Raw genomic sequence first — 21,062 nt, 5'->3', positions numbered from 1 at the left:
CTTCCTTTTCTTGTAGTGCAGATGCCTCTTTGCTTCCTGTCTTTAAAGCATTTCTGTGGATTCAGGATTTCTCCCCCCCCCTTTTTTTTTTCTTTCTTTCTTTCTTTTTTTTTTTTTAAACCCCCATCGTGTTTAGCCCTATTTGTTTGACCTTGTTGGAGTTGTTTTTGGCCGACTGTCCATCTCTCGCCTCCTCCCTTTTCCAGACAGATGCTGTTTAAGTGTGCGATGAGCAGATCGCCAAGAGCTAGATAGCTGAAAGCATTGTGTATCCGTTGCTATCTGCTCTCAATGATGGAGGGAGACTAGAAAAGCTATTTGCTGATGGAAAAAGGAGCCAAAGCTCAAAGGGGACCGGGGACAGGGTAAAGCAGCCAATGCCACTGTTCCTGGAGACTTCGACTGTAGCCCTCCTCTCCCCTGCCGGATTCCTTCTTATTCTTCCTCGCTCTCTTTGCTACACCTCACCTACTGCCCCACTGCTTTCTTTTTGTCATCCGTTCCTTCATCCACCTGTTTCTCCGTTTCACATTTGCACTATTGCATTTCCTCGCTACCCAGCTCCGCCACCTTGCTCCCCTCCATCGCGCTCCCACTCAGTTATTTTGCTGTTTCTCCTTCCCTTTCCGCCCGTGTCTCTCTTCACCGACCTATTGCTCAGACCTTCCTGCCCTCTCAGTCAAAAATGCCAAAGCAGGCAGGCAGGGAATGAGATTTGTTTTTCTCTCCACTCCAACCCATTTGGTTTTTCTTCTCCCGCCTCTAGCTCTTTTTACTTGTTGCATGACAGAGCCAGGGCTCTATTGAAATAAATCATCTCCCCGGACAAGCACGCATGTGTATGTGTATGTTTGCGCGTGCACGAGCAGCTGCCCGAGACCAGCGAGGGCTCCCTTATGGTGGTGTTGGCTCTTTTGTTGTGAGCATGGCTTTAGGACTGCCACCCTGCTCCTATGTGTGAATGTGTATGTGTGTATTATTAATGCCTCTGGCTGTGACCTGCCCACACTGTTATCAGCGTGATTTATGCTCTCCCCCTCCACACAGCGCTTTTCAGCTTTTTGTCCTGTTCCTGTTCATTTAGACGCTTTACCTTCTCTGCTCTCTGCCATTGCTTTTCAGTTTTTTATTTATTTATTTTTTGCTTGTCAGTATGCCTGCCACATGTTTGTATTGTGCATGTGCGATAGTTTTTCCTCCGCCGTCCTTGGTGTCAGTATCACAGCATTAGAGCTTAAACCCACTCCTGAATCATTCGGAGGCTTTGTCCTATCGGCCCATTTTTATCTGGCATTAAAAATTAAATGCATACGATGATGCATGGACACTCTGTCCAGATGAAGCACGATTATGTGGGATATCGGAGTACGAGTCCAAATATACCCTCCCACTGTACAAGGATGGCATTTTTCTTGAAAATTTTATGTGTGCCGCCTCTTCGCTCTCCAGTGTAAATTGCTAAGCTGCACTGAATACTAACTGCCCTTTTGTACACACTCAAGATCAGTGATGCACCAGTGTTTGAGCCTGCAGGTGGTGCTTACCACAGCGGGCTCCAGCACTCAACCACAGTCAGTGATTGCCTTAGTAACTTGTCCGAGAATTTCTCCTAACATAACAATGGTTATTTTTTGACAATTTTGTGGTTTTTATGTAAGAGCTTAGTGGCCAGTGAAGAGTGCAGAATGCTTCATTATGCAATCTGTTACCAAAGTAAGTGGTGTTTTTGTTGTGATGTGGGGGTCCCTAGACTGGTTGCAAGTTGATCATTGGGTTACATTGGATTTAGAATCATTAATTAACTTAACATGCACATCTGTGGAGTGTGGGAGGAGACTAAAGCACCAGAGGAACCCCACATAGGCGCAGGGACAATAAGAAGACTGCTCTGAGGCAACAGACCTAAGCTCAGCTGTCTATTGGGAGAGCTCTTATAAATTTTCCAGAATTTGTTTAGAAATGTTCTAGTTTTAGTATTAGAGGAGTTATATTTTTTTCCCCCCAAACCTGTTTTACTACACAATTTCACATCTCGCTAGGAATCACCAGAAAGCCTGTTGATATCAAAATACGTCACTTATTACTGGTATCTCAGGATAGTGGTGCATGAGATAGCCCTCTTTTTCATAGTACTCTCAGAGTATTTTGAGTTTTTACATTAAATATCAGTATTTAGTGTCCCTGTGTCAGTATCATGCATTGTCACACAGAATTTCCTGATGCTTTGCTGTATTAATATTTTTGTTTTTAACTCCCAGTTTCGCAATATTGTAGCTTCATTAGGGGATTAGTATGAATTGTTGATATGATCAGGGTTTTAGGCTCCTCCTACCAGAGTAATGAGCCAATGTCATGCAAATTCACCCCTCATCCCACTCCCAAAAAAAGTAGACTTCTCTGTCTCTCTATCAGGAGAACTACAGACCGGGCTGATAACGAGTAGCTGTGCCCGTCACCACCCAGTTAAAACTGTATTGAACCTGAGCTGTGCACCTGTCAGTGCAACAACATGATTTTTCAACTTGTAATAGTTTTTCCAGAGGGAAAGTGTGTAATAGCTACGGGGGGCTTAACCATATCAAGCATCAGCACCTCGAAAGTTACACAAGCAGACGACAACCGCTTGTTTCTACCAAAAAAATGGAACTGTTTCCAGAGCAGTGTGATATTATTTATGTCACATCTACACATCCATTTCATCCTTGTGATCCATCACAACTGAATACAGGCCCTAGATCATTATTCTTTGAGCTGCAGGGTGCACACAGCTGTCTGGATGTATGTGTGACACTCATTATAGAGCAGGATTTATCTTCGGTGTTATCGTTTAGTGTGTGTTTGGAGTCTCCACAGCAAAATGTGCATAATAAAAATCCCGAAGAGCAAAACTGATTGCTTTAATACTGAAGTGTTTCCTGCTCACTCTTAATGCATTGAATTTTGAAAACAATAAGCACGATTAGCGTGCTAGCCAGGTGCAGCAGTTTCACATGGAGAACTATGGAGAATTGGTAACATGAGCATATGACTAATTTGCAGATTAGCATGCTTCATGCTAAACACTGCTGCACCTGTTTTTAACCTTTTCCAAGGAAAAAACACAAGACCATGGACGTTTACAGCACAAATTTGGTGTCTGTTTCAGAGCTGTTAAACCTCGGGTTACTATTCATATTTACGTTGTTGTAATTCTTTTGCGTAATGAGTAATGCTAACACTTTAGTTTGTGTATATAAGCTGAGAAAACTCTAGTGATGCATGAAGTCTCATTGTTTTTGGGTGGTTTTTGTTTGGTTTTTCTCTTGATATCACTTTGGGTGTTGGTGAAATCAGAAGCCTTGTGTTGGTTGTTCTTGGTGGGGAACTGATGAGAAATGTGTCATATGTGCTCTGCTGGGACAATATTCTCAGCCACAAAGTGACTAGAGTTGTACAATCAACCTAAAGTATATTAACTACACGTTACAATCATAACAACATAAATTCTTTAACTGGAAGTTCCTATTTTCACATTTCCTAGGCGTAAATCACAGGCCTTTATCATGTGTCTTTATTTGCATTCTTTTACTAAATCAAACCACTTTTCTGTACACTAGAGGTTAGACATTATTCTCTATTTGAAAATAAGAAAATTGTTCAGTGTGTTTGTACTGTGATTAAAAAATAATGTGCCAAAGAACAGAGGAAGACATCCATGTGACTTTTAAACAGCATCTCACACAGAAAATCCTCAACTCACACTAATGAGCTCAAATCAACATGACGAGCAGGGAGACAACTGTATTTGGTACCATAAAACAAACAATAGCAAGAAATTACATAAATGCTATAAACGACAAGATGGATAAAATATTATCAATTCAGAAAATGAAATCAATTTTTAGTAAATGCCACTGAAAGCAGGATAAAGAATCATCAACCTCCTTTTCTACTGCAGCACTAATGTTGCTCTTTTTTTTCCTCTTTCACAGGTGGTGCTGAAGATTATCAAGCACTACCAAGAAGAGGGCCAGGGCAGTGAGGTGGTTCAGGGCGTCCTGCTGGGCCTGGTAGTCGACGACCGACTTGAGATCACCAACTGCTTCCCTTTCCCCCAGCACACAGAGGATGATGCTGACTTTGATGAAGGTAACTAAAAGCAGTGTGCCTGCTTTCTGTTTGTTCCATCGATCTTCTCCTGCAGCTGTAAAAACGCGCGCACACTTATCACATCACGACAGAGTGTGAAATAAATACCCGTTAAGCACCGAGCGCAAGTAAAACCGTAAAATGATGGTGTCTCCGGTGACTGCGGCCGCTCAATTTATGACAAGATGATATTAAGAAATCTTCAGCAACATGGGAGCTGTGGTATTTGCTTATTGTGAAATTTTGAAACTCCACTGTAGATAAGAGCTGCTTTGTCATTTAAATTCTGGTGCGTGACATTATGAATTGCAAATTTGGATGATTAAGTTTTTAATTAACACAGTGTTCTTGAGTTGATATACCAGATGGCTGTGAAAACATTGACTTGAAACATTTCCGTGGAAAACGTATATTGTTTTTGGCAGGACAAAAGGTGTTGTTGTTTGTCATTAATTTATTTTGGCATGACTGACGTGTGAGCCAAATGTTATATCAGATATTGCATCAAACTAATTTGTTTTTAAAATTTTACAAGGGTGAACAGAAAGTTTTTGAATTTTGGGGGGAACTACTTTGTAGATTTCTGTGGAAATCTCATTAAAATTGACCCTTATCGCGCCACGTATGTTAGCTTATCTAACAGCATGGAGGTGGGGTCGGGGGAAGAGACTGTGACCAGACACCTGGGGGTGCTCATCTCCCTCAGAGCTGAAGGGGTGACACAGGTCCTGTGTTGCTGGCTGATTTAGCTTTAACTCATCTGCAGCGTTGCCGCCGTTCTAGGACCGGCTTCGCCCGTGATGTGGAGTCTGTCGGTGCATGCCGTGTTTGGTTTTAGAAGAATTACCGCTTGCTGGGACGCCTTTGTTTGCATGCTAACAGGCTGTCATCAACTCAAGTAACGCTCTCGTCTTTTTCTCCCCGTCTCTCTTCTGTTGCCGCGCTTGCTGCCTTGTTCCGCCCCTTCACACGCACACGGTGACAGCCGCAGACTGAAGTGACAGCAGAGGGTACAAATTATGAGTGAATCTAACATGCCAATAAGTTCACAATGGAATCACTGTGTGCTGAAATGAAAAGAGGGCACTAAATTTGACTAAATAAAGTAAATTCAAGGTTGTTATTATAATTATAATTATTATTCATATTTATGTTTTTTGTTTTTTGGCTTCTTATAACTGATTTTCTGAGATGATGTCACAGTAAACTTGTATCAAGAACGAACTGAATGTCTGTTTTCTTGAAAGTTTGCGTAAGATATCCTCCGGCGTCATGTTAAGGTCAATGCTGACTTCTAACTAAGCTAACTAGGTGCTGGGTGTCCTACCCTGTCAGTGCCAAGGGTTGATGCGCAGTCCAAGGATGGAGCGCTCTAGCTTCTGGCGTTACAGGTGGGCGGTGCGAACGTGCACGGGTTTTGATTTGGTCTTTATCCGCACATGTTTTCCTTTCCCCTGCTGCTTTCTGTCAGCATTGTTATCAAAGAGTGTCATGCCCTCTGACTTCTGCCCTTCCCCTATCACACCTTATTGTTACTCTCTCCTTGTTAGCACAAAAAAACCCCACTGCATCAGACTGAGGGGTGGGAGGAACGTGAGGTGCTCCCGAGAACAGAGGAAAGGGAGAAATCCTGGTCTGTGAGGCTTCAGCTGCTAACGAGCAATAGTCAAAAATTCAGCGGCATATGCAAGCGCCAATGGTTGCTTAAGGTTGTTAGTGTCAGGAGCAGCTCACTCTCTCTCTCTCTGTGTGTCGGTGTGTGTGTGTCGGTGATGGCTTGTTGTGTTATAAACACTGGAAGCGCTGGATTTTCCATCTGTCATTCCCTTTAACTTAACAAGGGCTTCAGCGAGTAGCGTCTTGCCGTGAACTCTGGGAAATTTACAGAGCTACAATAGAACTCTGCTCAGTGGGGATTTTGATCCAGCTGTAAAAGGTGACAGGCTTCAGGTTTTCTGTCAGTATGGAACAAAATTCAAAAACGGAGATGGAAATGGGATTCATTCATGTTCTCCGTGCTTTCGACCTCTTTCTCTAAACGGCAACAGCACATCATAAAGCAGACAATTCTGTAGCTACACAGCGCTCCCATCTCCGCTCTCCAAGCTGACAGAAAGTTTATGCTACGCACTTATGCTACTACACATTTAGAAATAAAATTGAAAAGCGGATTTAATGCCTGTACATTTGATCATTTTGGTCTCACACTCAAGCTTGAAACGTCTACACACACGCGCGACCAGTCAGGCCACCCTTTTCTCTCTGTCTCGTCGCCCCTGTAGCAATTGTTAGTGTTTCATCTGTGCTGATGCTGGGGCGGGTGACCTCGACCAACTGTAGAAGCAGCAGAACAACAGAGTTTTGTTGAAGAATGAATCAGACATTGTAACTTACTCCTGGAGACATTTATGTGGTACTACTGTGTTATAACAGAGTATCTGAGTCATATCAGGTCACAAATGCGTATTGAATTAAAAAACGAATTGTGTCAATGTAACGTCTGCTGCTATTGTACTGACAAACAATAGGCAGCGCTACTCACTGATACCCAGGCCATCTGCCTGTATCAAAGATTTTTAACCACGCTGAATGTTTCTGCAAATAAAGTAACTTTGCTGCAGAGCAGTAGCTTGGATAATGACTCAGAGGTAGTTGCTCACACTTGAGTTGGTGATGCTTTAATTGTGTATGAGCCAATCGGATAGTGATCTTAATAAGCTGCATTCTTCACTGAGAAAAAGGCTTGGAAATTTTCTTATGATGTGGATGTAGTTGCCCAGATTGAGCAGTTTTTTTTTCCACATATAGCTCTGCAAGCTAATGTCAAGAACATTTCAGAGCTGCAGTGTATGTGTGAACACAGCTATGGAATAAAGGAAATTAACTGAATGGATTGGCCTCGTGCATCAGCCAGCTGTCACAGATGCACGATACAGCCATTTGAGTCTGTGTCAGACCGATATGCGATATGAGTATCGCATTGCTCCATCGCTACTTTCAATCAGTGCTCCATTAATCTGTACCTTGCTCTTTTTTTCTTTTTCTGTAAGTGGACAGAAGCAACACACACTCATTCAGACGCACACTGTTATACTGTAGACTCATGTACTCTAGAGGCACATGGGTAACGCTGTCCAAAATCTGAACATTTTTATCAATTTTTGATGACTTTTACAGCGTTTGCTTCAGACCTATACCTTTTATTTCAATGCAGCCTTATCTCTGACCATTATAATGAGACTCTGATACATATCAGTTAACCAATACTCTCTGAGATAAAGCTGGAGATTTGGGCCTTCACAGACTGAGCTGAGAAGCGTGTACTCTCTTCACCTCAAATCAGCCACCCTCAATACATTTTGCTTCCAAGGTCTGCATATGTGGATAGATTGGTGTGTGTGCCTTGTGTTTTTGTGATCTGTGTGTGTGTCTGTGTACACCTAAATCATCTTACACTGACTCATTGCCTGCTGGAGGCCCCTCAGATTAGAATTACTCCTCGAATCTATCTCGAAATGAACAATGGGCAGGATTGGCAGCTACGTGACTCTTTTTTTTTTTTTTTTCCCCTCCCTTCCCGTGTGTCTGTGTGTGCGCGCATGTATATGCTATGCTATGCTTTCATCAACAGGTGCCAGTATAGAGCTGTAGTTACAGGACAGTCAGTGGCAGCAAATGTGACCAAAATGAGTGAGGAATGAGATAAAGAGTAATTGAGCACGCACAGCAGAATCGGCCTCAGATTAAAAAAAAAAAGAGAGAGAGAGAGGAAAAATGGGAAAAGAAAAAAGAAATGACCTTGACTGAACCCCAGCCCTCCTATCTTCCAGTGTCCTTGCACACACGCTTTCCTTGCATCATTGACAAAATGTATTGAGAGAAATGTGTGGAACTGCGGGCACTTATTCTCTTGGCATTTTGTGCAGTAGAGGCACTCAAATAGCATGTTAATGATGTGCATTGGCCCGACTCTTTTGTTGTGATATCAGCAATATTACAAAGCAGAGGTATTTTAGTACAGAGCGACTATCACAGGGTTTTCACTGGTGTATTGCAAATCCACCAGCTAACCGGACTCAACTCATCATCTGGGGGTTGACTTGATAGTGAGCGGGATCGAATCACGCACCGTAAAGGCAGTGAATCTGTGCATTTCTAGATATTTTAGACCAGGCAAACAAAACTGTTTATTCTACTTTAGTAAATTACTGAAACTGGCAGGTGGTATTTTCCCCTTAGTGCTGGCTAAAATTTCTCTTTGGGTACCAAATATTCCAAAAACCAGAAAAATACTTTGAATGTGTCATATTAGCATACTGTCCCGATTGGAAAAACAGGTTGAAAGAGTTATTAGTAGTAGAAAAAGAGTAAAAGAACCAAGTAAATGTTATCATTTGATACTCTTGAGGGCTTGAAATGAAAGCAACTGGACTTCTTTTTGGTGAAAAATGTTTCATCTAGTAGCAAGCTTTTCTTCGGGAGAGCTAGCTCCTATGTTACATAAAAGCGGCAGCTCAGCAGGACGACACTGCTGTACATTTGCACTTAAAGGAGAAAGGACATTCTTTTGATGATGCTCATTTTCACATTTTGGACTGAGAAGACTTGACGCTTTGAAAGAGGAGTAAAGTAGGCCATCTACATTGACTTTGAACGATCATTGTACAAAAGACGTAGCGGCCCGCGATACCACCTACAGTGCGGCCTTGAGAGCTCCTCCCAGGCGATTTAGCCCCCACTCACACCTAGAGTCATGTGACCTGAAGAGCTCATTTGATGGCAATTTCCAAGGCAATTTCTCACAAGCATTTCAGACCATGGCCCCTGTGATGATAATCACCAGTGCCTTGTTTCACACCTTCGGTCATGTAATGACTCGCATAATTAAGATTGGTTTATACGACCTTCAGGACCACCTCCCAGGATTTAGAACTGAAGAAGCATCTTGGATGGGAGGTGAGGGTTGTCACAAACCAACAAGCCCTCAATACTACTATGACCTACATGATTGAGAGGCTACATTCATATAATCCGAAACCTTTAGTTGTTTAGCTAACAGTATTACACCTATGTTAACTAGTTAAGCCTTGATTATATCCTATTAGGTTGGAGACCTGACGACCAAGTACTAATTCCTGTTATACTCCTTTGAAGTCCGCCTGCAGCCTACTGCCTGAGGTGCATATGAGCATATGTAATGCTAATGCTCCACAGACAAGTCCGTACGGGGTGGAGGAAAAAAACAGGCAGGACCCTCACACTCACCATCTGATGACGAAATTTAAATTGCCCACACCCAATGGGACCACAGCGGACTCATAGATGCAAACCAGTGTAATCAAAGCTTTACAGTAGGCCAATTCATTGTTGGATCACAGTACACTGAAGATCTCCCACAGGTATTGCCTTCATTACTTACCCTTCATGCTGGAAGTGGTTAATAACCTCTCCTCTTAGTAGCAGCAATGTGCTTGCACAGAAGAAGTAATGAGAGGTGCACTTCATGCAGCTTCACTGTTCAGTCTGTGCCGCGCAATATGGCGGGTGGATAAAGCTCCGTTGACACTGTAACTTTCAGCTCTTTGTGTCAGTGTGCCATGTTTCTCATTATGGTTCTGTATAACCTCTGCACTCTCGCGTATTGTAGTTTTTATTGAGATCTCACTGCATTTTGACAGTGTGTGTGGTGTCTTTTTTTTCTCTTCCATCTTTGCATATTTTGCCGTGAAGTTGTCTATTTGCATAGAGGTTCACGAAGATTTTTCAGATTAAAAAAAAACAACAACTTTAAGCAATCATTGAGCAAAAACTTTGGGCAGCTACTCCTTTTCGAAATCTTATTGAATAATCACAACTACATCACAATACCAGGAACTCATTTGCGTTTTGCTGGATTAAAACACTTCTTTTAATCATCTTCAATCAAAGTATGATTAGTGATGTATATATTTGTTTGAATATATGAATCTGTTTAGTCTGTTAAGTCTATAGATGTGGCAGCCAGTCCTGTTGGATATCTGAGACGATGAAGAGATGCTTTATTGGATTGCTATGGACAATAACAAAGCTGCTCTAAATCCAGTTCTTTGTTTATTGTTTTTTACTCGCCTATGCTCTGTTTTGTCCACCTCTGCTTGGTAGTCTTGTTGCCATTTTTTCCCTTAATAACAGTCGAGCTCTACACTGTAAGCATTTCCCTGCGTGTGATAGTGAAAATTACAGCACGGGAGTGTGAAAAATTATTTGGACACACTGGTGATTGACTTCTTCTGACCCTTGGATTGGTAAAATTTGCTAAACCACTTAGCTCACCAAAACAGTTATTTCTCCTCTATCCCATTAGATAAATATACGAGAGGGAGGGAGGGGGATTTGGAAGCAGTTTCTCTTAGCTTGCACACAGCACCAAATGTTGTTTTAACTGTTTAGAATGATGCTGCCAAATCGTAGAAGCTGGGTTGGTTTTGCGTTCTGATCTGGTCTGCTTCAGTATTTGGTTTGCTTCAGTATTTCAAAAAAATGGTGAGAAATACCTCCTCACCTCCATGCAATTGATGTTATAAAAAGTTGGATCTATTGCACGAGTTTCAATCTTTTAATTAACCTTTTTTTTTTCTTACTCGTTAAATAGTTTAAGCTGATCAGCTCAGTAGATTTGAACCCTTTGGTATTTTGATTAAGTAGCTTTTGTCAAATTTAATAGGCTATAGCTGTTAATTCCATGTGGCAGATACATGTTTAATTCTCATGGGGTAAATATTTATTGGATCAGGCTCAGATACACAAAATGAAAAGATTTGGATCAGTATCGGGCCCAAAAAAATGGGTTTGGGGTGGGGGGAATCTCGACTGGGAGACCCCTCGTGAACACAAGCACTAAAACCTTCAGCAAACTGTTAATATTTGTTGGGAACTGTGGCTTAATGAATTTCACAGGATTACAAAGCATAATTGGGTAGTGGGTTTTTTTTTTGTGGCTTGTAAGAAGGGACTGTATCAAACAAACCGTTGCTCAGTACCACTTTTGGTGTTTGATATTCAACCCACGCCGCTAGACTTCGGCAGCAGGAGGAGGTATCCTGAAGGTAGAACAAAATTAGTCACCTTCCTTCCACTCTCCACTACTTCTCCTTCTTTTCCCCTCCCTTTTTTTTCCAGACTCACTACAGGTAAGCACTACCTATAGCCTTTCTTCCCACAATTTTCTTCTTTCCTGCAATCATTGATTGTTTCCTTCCTTTTAGTATTTCATTCTTCATTCCTTCTTTTATCATCAACTTTCTTTTCCTTTCCCCCCACTCTCCCTCCTGTTTGTCCCCACCTGCACCCAGTAGCCCCAAGTCTTCCTTCCATTCCCGCTACAACAATGGGAAGATTAGTAAATATGCTATTTTAAAAAGAGAGGATGAAAGCGCCCGACAAATGTCCTGTTGGGGTAATTATTTCCCAGAAATTCTTTCTGAACAAACTGTACTAAGCCAGCAATGGCTTTTGGTTTTCTCTTAGAAAAGCAACTGCATTGATGCCAGCGCCAAGAAAATTGAATAACTGGAGTAATTATTGTGTTCCTGATGTACAGTGCCTGCCGTCATAGGCGCATTAACATCAGCAAATGCAGATATAACAGTGGAAGTTGATTGATGTTATGCAAGTTCATGATGATAGTTAATGGTCACCTCATTTGTGGTTATGCTGTGACATCATTGCAGCACTGCAGTCTTCTTCTGAACCATAGGTGTTGCCACTCGGAGAAAAATCTCTCTATCAGGGCTGATACTGGGTAAAAAAGTGATCAGTGTCTTGTTTTTTGGGGTAGTGTATTGTATGGTAATAGACACATCACAATGCGTTTATGTGTTGCTTGTATTTATCTGTGGAGTCTTTCCCCCATTGAATGCGTTCCCACAGCCTTCTGATTAGCTTGCTGCCCCAAGCTGCTAGCTCTCTGCCTGACACAGGTTGCATTGGCTGCAAGGCCTCTGGCCTCATGTCATGTTTCCCATTGGCCCTGAGGATGGGAGCTGTTGTCAGCCTTGTGAAACAAACAAGTTTTAAGGGGGCTTGTTTTGCAGTTTGAGTTCCCTGATTCGGTAATTAGATGTGTTTTTGTGGCTAGCCCCCTTAGACAAAACATGATGGCCACTTCTCAGCCAAGGAGCATTTCACTTGTACATTTGACATGTCAGCTGATAACAAGTTGTTGCTGCTTAAGTCTTAACAAGACACTTAATTAAAAGGCACATTGAAAGCTACCCTTGATGTATAAACAACCTGTAATCATTAATGAGGTTGATTTTTGCTGATTGGCACCCTCTTTTCAGTTTATTTGTTGTTTATGTCACTCCTGCTGCCTTTGTTTGAATTACTCAGCATACTAATTAGCCACATAGCTTTAGATTGTAGTGAATATGATTGGGCTGCAGGGTAAAGAAAAATGCCTCCTTACAAGGGAAATCTGGCTGCTTAGACTACAGATTTAAAACTCAATGGTCAATTGTAACTTTATTGGAAATTGATTTGGAGCATGTCCACACATAAAACAACACATACATACACAAAAAAGAGAGGAAAAAACAGCCCAAGTTTTATCAGTAGCATTAACAAAGTACACTGTGCATCCTGTGTTTCCTGAACTCAGTGACCATGTCTTTAGATTTCAAGGTGTTTATCTTTAAAAATGACTCACCACACCAAGAAACAAACATAACAGGCCCATGGGAATACTCTTCACTATGAAGGAGGCTTACAATGAGTGTATCATCCGCATATTTAATGAAATGCCTGTTAGCCTGTGTACTACGACAGTCATTAGTATTCAAAATGTATAGTAAGGGAGAGGGACAACATCCTGTGGTGAACCAGTAGAAGAATTCAGCTGATTGGAAAAACAGCCATTTACTCTCACACACTGAAAACTGTTAGTTAAAAAGTCTAAAATCCAACCAAACTGGTTAAGAAGCTTATCAGCTAAAAGATGTGGCTGGATGGTATTAAAAGCTGAAGAAAAGTCAATAAACAGGAGCCGAGCATGGACTTTGGCCCCATCCAGTTGGCAATATAGGAAATTTAATAAAGTGACCCCAGCATTGTAAACGCTCCTACAAGGCCTGTATGCAAATTTCAGTGGATCAATAAGCTTTTCCACCTGCAGCAGAACCTCCATGCTGATGAACTTTTCCAAGGATTTCATCACTAAAGATGTTAAAGCAACAGGCCTAAAATCATTCAGTGATGTAGGTTTTGTAGTCTTTGCAACTGGAGCAATAATCGACTTTTTCCATACCTTTGGAAGCTTCTGTTGCTGGAATGATAAGAGAAAGATGTTGCATAATTGCTCAGCATAAATTATCCAAGAGAAAAGAGAAAGTCCTTCCAAAATGTCCCTGTTCTTCTTCTTCATAGACATTTTAATAAGTGTTCTGGCTTCAGGCACAAATCCCCTTTGGGGTTGCATCGAGAGCGAAACGCTGCCAAATCAGAGACATGGAGCTACCTGCTGTGGCGACCCCTCGTGGCGAGGGAGTAGCCAAAAGTATTTTCTTCACTGGCACTTGTAAAGGTTTTTTTTCTAAAGAGTCTGTTGAAAATGCCAGTATTTGTTGTGACTTGCATATTAAATATCTAATGTTCCAAATAGGGCTGGGCGATATATCGAGTTTTTTTAAAAAATATCGATATATTTTTATACGAGATATAAGATGTGACAATATCTTTTATATCGATATAGTCTATGTTACGTTATAATTATAGTTGTGGAGCCACAAGTTTGCCTCTCTTTTGTCCGCTTTTGTCTTTACGCAACGTTACTCGGCCTCGCCTCTCCTTCACTGAACACAACTCCCCCTCCTCCCCCATCGCTTCACCTGCAGGCGGTGACAAGATGGACACGGCAAATCTCCGTTAACGAGTTACTGCGCATCGCCCCGTGCGTTGGGCTGGACGGCGTCAATGTGTTAACGAGCTAACCACGCTAACGAGCTAACCACGCTAACGCCATCCACGGCCTGAAATCCGTTCATTTTCTCAAAAATCGACAGTGCGCCTTATGTATGAATTCTGGTTGTGCTTGATGGCCGCGAACCGATTTTATGTGGAACACAGCGCTCAGCAATCTGTCAAAAACTTTTTTTTGTTCGACTTTGGTAAGCTACGGAGCTGCACCGGCTTGATGGATTGTCGGAGCATTACGGCTACCGAGGAGCCTCGCGGAGTGATACGTAAGGTGCTTCGACGTAATATTACCGTATTGTGTGTGTATAAGGACCATAAATGGCACCTGTTAAGAGACGTGGTTATGAAGGGAATTTCAAACTCCAGGCTGTCAGTCACGAACTTGGAAAGAGAGCAGCTCTGAAATCTGTCTTTGTTACTATGCTCAGCGTCTTTTAGTTTACATTTTGACTGCGCAATTGTGAGCTCTTTGTTATGCACAAAAACAACTAGTTTTCTTTTATTTATGGAGCATTATTATTTAATAAATGCTCATAATTTATTTTTGAGTAGTTTTTTTTCATGTATATCTATGCTCTATGTTAATAAAAGTGCCTGTGTGACATCTGGGACACAGCTTTGACTAAGAACTCTCTTTTTGTTCTTAACTTATGGCTTAAAAAAAATATCGAGATATATATCTTATATCGCCATCCAGCTAAAAAATATCGAGATATGAATTTTGGGTCATATCGCCCAGCCCTAGTTTCAAATGAGACAACACTTACAGATGCAGTCAAAGTCGTCTGTTAAATACGGTGTGCGTGTTCTTGAAGAATCACAAGGGCACCAAAATGTGTTGGTGTAAATTCACTGCACACCTCTGTTACATCCCCGCTGGTGTTTGGAGTTACTTGCTTAATTAGACCTGTTGTCAGGACTGTGTGTGGGTTTGTGTAAATGCTGCTTGATCATCCTCTCCCAGACTCTCAGGTTATTTTATTTTTTTTTGTATCTTTTAGGGTGTGGCAAGACTAATTGCATTTTAGGCATTTAAATTACCATCTGTGTCCAGGTGACCTCGTGTCGTAACCTCATGCATATGTGATTGACTTCTTAAACAAGGTATTTGAACGACCGCTGTATTATAAACACAATTTGGCTCATTACATTTGGATCACAGACTGCAAAGAGTTGTAAACTTCTTTAAACACAATATTTAATGTGGTAACTGTTTTTAAGCTTCTAACCTTTTACTGCAATCTTTATAAAACAACTCTCTGAAGTCAGAAATCTAATCTCCACAGAGATTAGATTTTCTAATCTCTGTGGAGATTAGATTTCTGTGTGTCACTGTTATCCTTGAAATCTTCTTTCCACCTCTTTCAGGAAGGCGCATTGTGTTCTTGATTTTCCTTTTTGTTGTAGACAATGTGTCTTACTGTGGATTGTCTGTGAAGGTTCTCTTACTGTGGAGTGGTTACCACCAAGGTCTTTAGAAATGTTTTTGAAGCAGTGTCTGGCTTTGTACCTCTAGAAAACCTCTTCCTAGGTTCTTTGAGAGTTGTTGTGATCTGGGAATTGTTTACACAATAGGATAGGAACATAGTTTTTCAGCAACCAGAGTGTATGTAATTTCATTATAATGAGGAACACCTCTACAACCCACACTTCCAATTTCATTTCTGCAGTAGGAGCCCTGACTGCAGTTTTGGAGGCATTGTTAGCATTTCGTGAGTAATCCTGGTGATTCCAATGTTTTTGTTGCAACTGTAACAACGTCTTCTGCTCTGCTTTGACTGATGGGCAGGGAAGCTGCAGAGTGTGACTCACATTTTGTTGGCTCTTCTCCATCCATCATTGTCCGTCCAATGGTCCCTGGCACGTCGGCAGCGTGACTATTCTCCTTCACTTGAAATGTTAGATAATTAGACTCTCCTTGCCTTTTCTCTACCCTCCATTCCCTTCATTTTCTTATAACCCCTTTGGTCTGCCGCAGATGTGTCTATTATTTATAAGGTAGCTACCTTGCTCTTTGTAATATTAAAGAAACCAGATTTGAAATGGACCCAAAGCCAGACTGAACTGTTCTCTGCTGACTCCTGGCGAAACATTCGGTATCAGCTGCATGGATAGTTCACAGCTGCTCGCTGGTTTTTCATAGGCAAATTTTCTTTTAAGCAATGGTTCATCTTCATCATGAGGGTTGATTTAATAAACACCTTGGAGGGAAGCTTCTCTGATTGAAATTTTGTCTTAAGGGGAATTGTAAAGACACCATGAAATCAAATTAAAGTGAATACTGTGTGCTGTTTATACACCAATGATGGGGGAAAATCATTTTGTGGGTACTTTTATTTATTTATTCATTTATTTATTTATAATAGTTTGCTGTTTGTGTATAAAATGCCAAGGAAATGTTAATGAATCATCTTCCCCTGGAGGCGTATACTGATGATGTGGTAGGTGGTGCCTGCTCAGCCCTTGGGAGCAGACCAGTAAGAGCGGACGGGGCTTTTTAGAAGGAGAGCATCCTCTCTGGCTCCTCACATTTATAGGAAACACAGTGATGAGTAAGTGCTGAAGCACATACCACTGTGCTAGCAATTTTATGGGAACTCAAAATCTAGCAAAATGCAAAAACAGAAAACACCTAATTGGGACATGTTAGATCAGCTTTCTCCTCCTGCAGGGTTTGTAAGTTTTCTAAACGTTGTCATTCGTGGCAGACACGATGATGTGGGTTAATTGAAGTCACAAGGATTAAAAATGCCTTTGTCGTGATTTCTGCTCTTTGCTTATGTATCTACATATATATAATATTCAGCCTGTGTGTATTGGGTAAAAAATGGTCCACACCTATTCTGATAAGGTCTACCTTGGAGTTAGCCCTTCAATAGATCAGTCTACCTGCCCCAAATGGGAAATTGATTTCCTCCGTTTTTCCTTACTCTCCCTCAGTGAGGCTAATTAGAAATCACTTGGCAGCCCACCTTTAAAGGAAATACATAAACATAAAAGCTAATATGTGGACTGTTATGTATTAGGAGTTTTCAAGGGCACATTGGCCTTTTCTCTAATAAAAAAGAAAAAGAAAAAGAAATCACTCATTCCCTTTCCCATTGTCTCCATACTAATATTTCCTCTTTCCTCATCTTCATCCCCTCTACCTGAGTTTTGTGTCTCTCTCACTGTAGTGTAGATCTAAGACTGGCTGTTAGCAGCGAGCCTGGTCTGTATCTGTGTTTGAATGCTCACCTGGCGTTATAAATCAAGAATGTGAGTCCCCCGGGTGCCGTCACCATTGCCATCAGTTCCACTGTTTTATTCATCTGTTCCTTTGTCTCTTCACGATTCTGCCCCGCATTAAATTTTGTGCATCTGTGTGTGTGGAGGGGGGTCAGAATGCATTACTGCAGACTGCAGGATAATCCAGGTGTGCTGTAGGGACTAGTGGGAGGGTGAAAGGTAAGCAGGAGAGAGGGATGTGACAAGGATTTGAGAAATGAGGTGGGGATGCTGAACATGACACGGGAAGGACATTTGCTTTTTGGTTTAAAGCATTAAAGGCAGTAATTTTTAAAGATACTGATTTTGTAAGCGCAGCATCGTAGCGGCAAAATCACCACGCACACAAGATAAAGACAACAGTTGCGCTGGCATTTCGGCTATATTTGTGTGTAAAATTATCATTTGACAAGAATGTTAGAAGCAACAGAAGGTCTCTCTTATTTTTTCCCTGTCACACAGTGCACAGCCGCTGTGAGGGTGACAAATCACAAGGAAAACACGGTGCATGTGCTAACGATTCATTCCGCTCCGCTCGGCTTCTCTGACCACAGGATTTAAAACAAACAAACAAACAAACAAACAAAACAACAACAACAAAAAAGAAACGTAGAGGAATATTAAAAAGTCACTCAATCTAAGTTTAAAAGTTGAGGTAAACTAAGTATCTGCAGTGACTGACAACACAAAGACGTAGTTGACATTTCCACATTGAGACAGCATTTTTCCCCCAGAGTCACCGTTCGTTTTATAAGCAGAAGCCAATGAAGACTCTTACTTCCAGAAACCTGAATATCCAAAATTTCTCATCTTCCTTTGCAGCTCTGCTGGGCTGTTTTAGTCACAGATGGGCAAGCGTTTACTCACGCGAGTCTGATAGTTGTGAATTTTTTATTATTAGTTGTTTAAAAAAAAACACAGGTGAAGCCACTTGGGATTTAGTTTGAAACAAATGATGTGGGTGGTGCAGAAATTAATTCTCTCTGCACAGATACTTAGTTCATGTAGTCACAGGTGTAGCTACTCCAGCTTCTCTTACACAGGACTGAGTGCACTTTCAAAACCTGTTTGCAGCCATTAGCAACACGAGGGGTACCTCGTATTGTTTATGTGAAGCTTAAAGTATAATATGAAAAAATAGGTATTTAAAATATGTTTACATTTAATGTGTTCGCTCGAGTGCAAATATATGTGTTAATGATTTGATGAATCTTTATTGCATTTAAGGCATTTCTTATTTGTCATAAGAATTATTCATTTAAAGGAAGAAACATGTGTATGACTGAAAAATGGGTATGTGGAAGCCTGTGTTGAATTGTGTATCCCCTTCATTGCTTGGACCTCACAAACACTCAAATGTGAAATGTGTACAAGTTGAATGTGTTTTTCTGCAAACTGAATGTTTATGTTGGTATGTTATGTTTGGTCAGCTGTTAGCAAGCTATTGTAGCTTGTTAAGGTAGTTGCTCAGCATTCTGTGGGAAGCACCCATCAGCTCTATTGCTAGGCTTCATCATTCAAAGGAAACAACATGTAACATTACCCATTCTAATACTCTCGTGGGCTTTTGTGACCTCACAGATGATATCTTACTCCCCTTTGCCTTCATAATGTCACCAAATCGGCCACCACAGTTAATAAATAAACCTCCACTAGCTATGACATTTACCTTTGTTGATGCTAACACCTGTATGACTGTGAGCACCCAATTTCTTTCCTTTTTTGTCACATTTGAGAAGATAAACGAGTGTGCGAATAGATGTGAGCAAACGAGCGCGCACACATGATTTCCCCTTCCCCATTCCCACTGTAAAAACAAAGGCCTGACAAGCAGCGTTGTCAAATGTGCATACGGTGAACTCGTCATTGTGTTATGCACACAAAGCAGCTGCTTCAGTATGCTCGCACTCCCTCTTGTGCATCACTGCATCACTGAGGGTGGTTTGTGTGCCTGATTGTGGCACAGTGTGCGTGTTTGTATGTACATGCGCGTGTAACGGAGGCAGCTCTCCGCAGGGCTTGCTTAACTAAGATTAATTGCACCTAATCCACTGTGCCAGGTGGAACATAGACCGTGGTGGGTGCACTCACACAAACACGCAGAGACACTCACAAATAGGCACACACATCCCATTATAGCCTTGCTGCTGAAAATTAGCCCCGCGCCTCTCCTGACACTCCGGACCAGACCACAACTCGATACCACCATTTACTTCCCGACAAGTTGCACATTTATCACTGCTCCCGTCTCCCGACAGATGAATGCACGGACGGACAGAATGCCACGACGGAGCTATCTGCTCTCTCACATCCGCACCAGCTGACCTTGACAATGCATAGAAAGAATGCGTTTGTCATCTTTCCTCTGTAGAGAAGAGGACGAGGACTTAATGTCTTCGAAAGTCGTTGTTAACGTATAGCTGTAGGAACAAGTGCACTGTGGAGTTTTACTGAAATAATGGGAAAGAGAGTTCCAAGGTCAGCGATATATTTACTGTATTGTATAGCAGGGCGAAGTTGATGATTGGCTACAGAAATTAATGGTGACAATGATTAATTTATTGTTAATAAAGTCATCTGTAGAGTGAATTGCTTGTAAATGAAAGCCTGCACATTACCATGCTGTTGGGAAATGCTGATTGGCCTGTCAGGTTACACCTGTCCTGGTTGGCAGTGTCATTAAAATGTGTTCACGGTCAGTGTGCTGGAAATGGTGGTTTGAAAATGAAATCCAGTCTAGAGAGAACTCGGGCGTCATACTTCAACAGTAAAGTTGATTTTACATTTTTGCTTTTTTCAGGTGAACTTTGAGTAAAATTAGGTTATTACTTCATTTATTACTTTAGGTTCATTCATGATTTAATTTCTCAGGTGCGCGCACACACACCCAGGAGATGCATCAAACTGTCTTTTTCCAGTTGTGATTGAATACCACTACAGAGGATTTTTTGACACCAGACTTAAATTAATAGGTTAATTCCTGGTTTCTTTTTTAGAGGAAGGAACACCGTTAGGGAATTGGTATGCATTAGTAAAATAATACATGGCAACAGGTTACTTTGTACTCTTGTAATTTACAGTCACACTAGTTTCTTCTATTCCCTTACAAAATAAAGCTGTTTACGAAGCAGGTGTGAAATGACTCCAAACTACATGGACTTTGCTTTTAGCTTCCTCCTTAGCTCTTATCACCCCAAAATCATGTGGCATTCCACAAGGATCTGGGTTCAGTCTCATGTTATTTTTGTGGTATATTATTATCTCATTATGTCATATTATTAGTAGTAGTTTGAAAACCTTTTTTTAATCATCTGTATGCTGACAACATTGAACTGTACCTCTCCTTTATATCTCAGCACATATAAATTAACCATTTTATTTTGTCTCACTGCAATTGGTGGCTGGATGGCAAATAACTTTATTATTCTCCAAACATCTAAGGTCTTTCCCATCCTTTCTGTCTCAAAAAGTGAACTGGAGACACTTGCTCATCCCTTCGTCTCCTCCGACTTGATCTTTTGTAATGCACTAAAACTCATGTATTCAGAACGTTTGTATGTTCTGTGTTGTTTTACCTGGTTTACTTTTACCTTGTATTTGCTCTTAAAAAAAATTAATTTAAATTAAATACCCCTGTAACACTTTGTGACTGGTTTCTTGTCTTGAAGTGTGTTATATAATTAAGTTTTAGCTAGTTGCTTTTCCACCAGCAACCA

General features: G+C 41.2%; 1 protein-coding gene across 1 annotated transcript in view; it reads left to right on the top strand.

Moving 5' to 3' along the window:
* Positions 1-21,062, top strand: part of LOC102207623 (eukaryotic translation initiation factor 3 subunit H) — a 59,215-nt gene that overhangs the window by 4,397 nt on the left and 33,756 nt on the right. Inside the window, exon 2 of the mRNA XM_005743159.2 lies at positions 3,972-4,128. Coding sequence (XP_005743216.1) covers positions 3,972-4,128 — 157 coding nt within the window. The remainder of the gene's footprint in view (positions 1-3,971; positions 4,129-21,062) is intronic.

The sequence above is a fragment of the Pundamilia nyererei genome, unplaced genomic scaffold (assembly GCF_000239375.1).
Source record: "Pundamilia nyererei isolate P.nyererei 1_Seehausen unplaced genomic scaffold, PunNye1.0 scaffold00128, whole genome shotgun sequence".
NCBI lineage: Eukaryota > Metazoa > Chordata > Actinopteri > Cichliformes > Cichlidae > Pundamilia > Pundamilia nyererei.
Note: the sequence above shows the minus strand (reverse complement) of the source record. Positions and strands in the feature narration are given on the sequence as shown.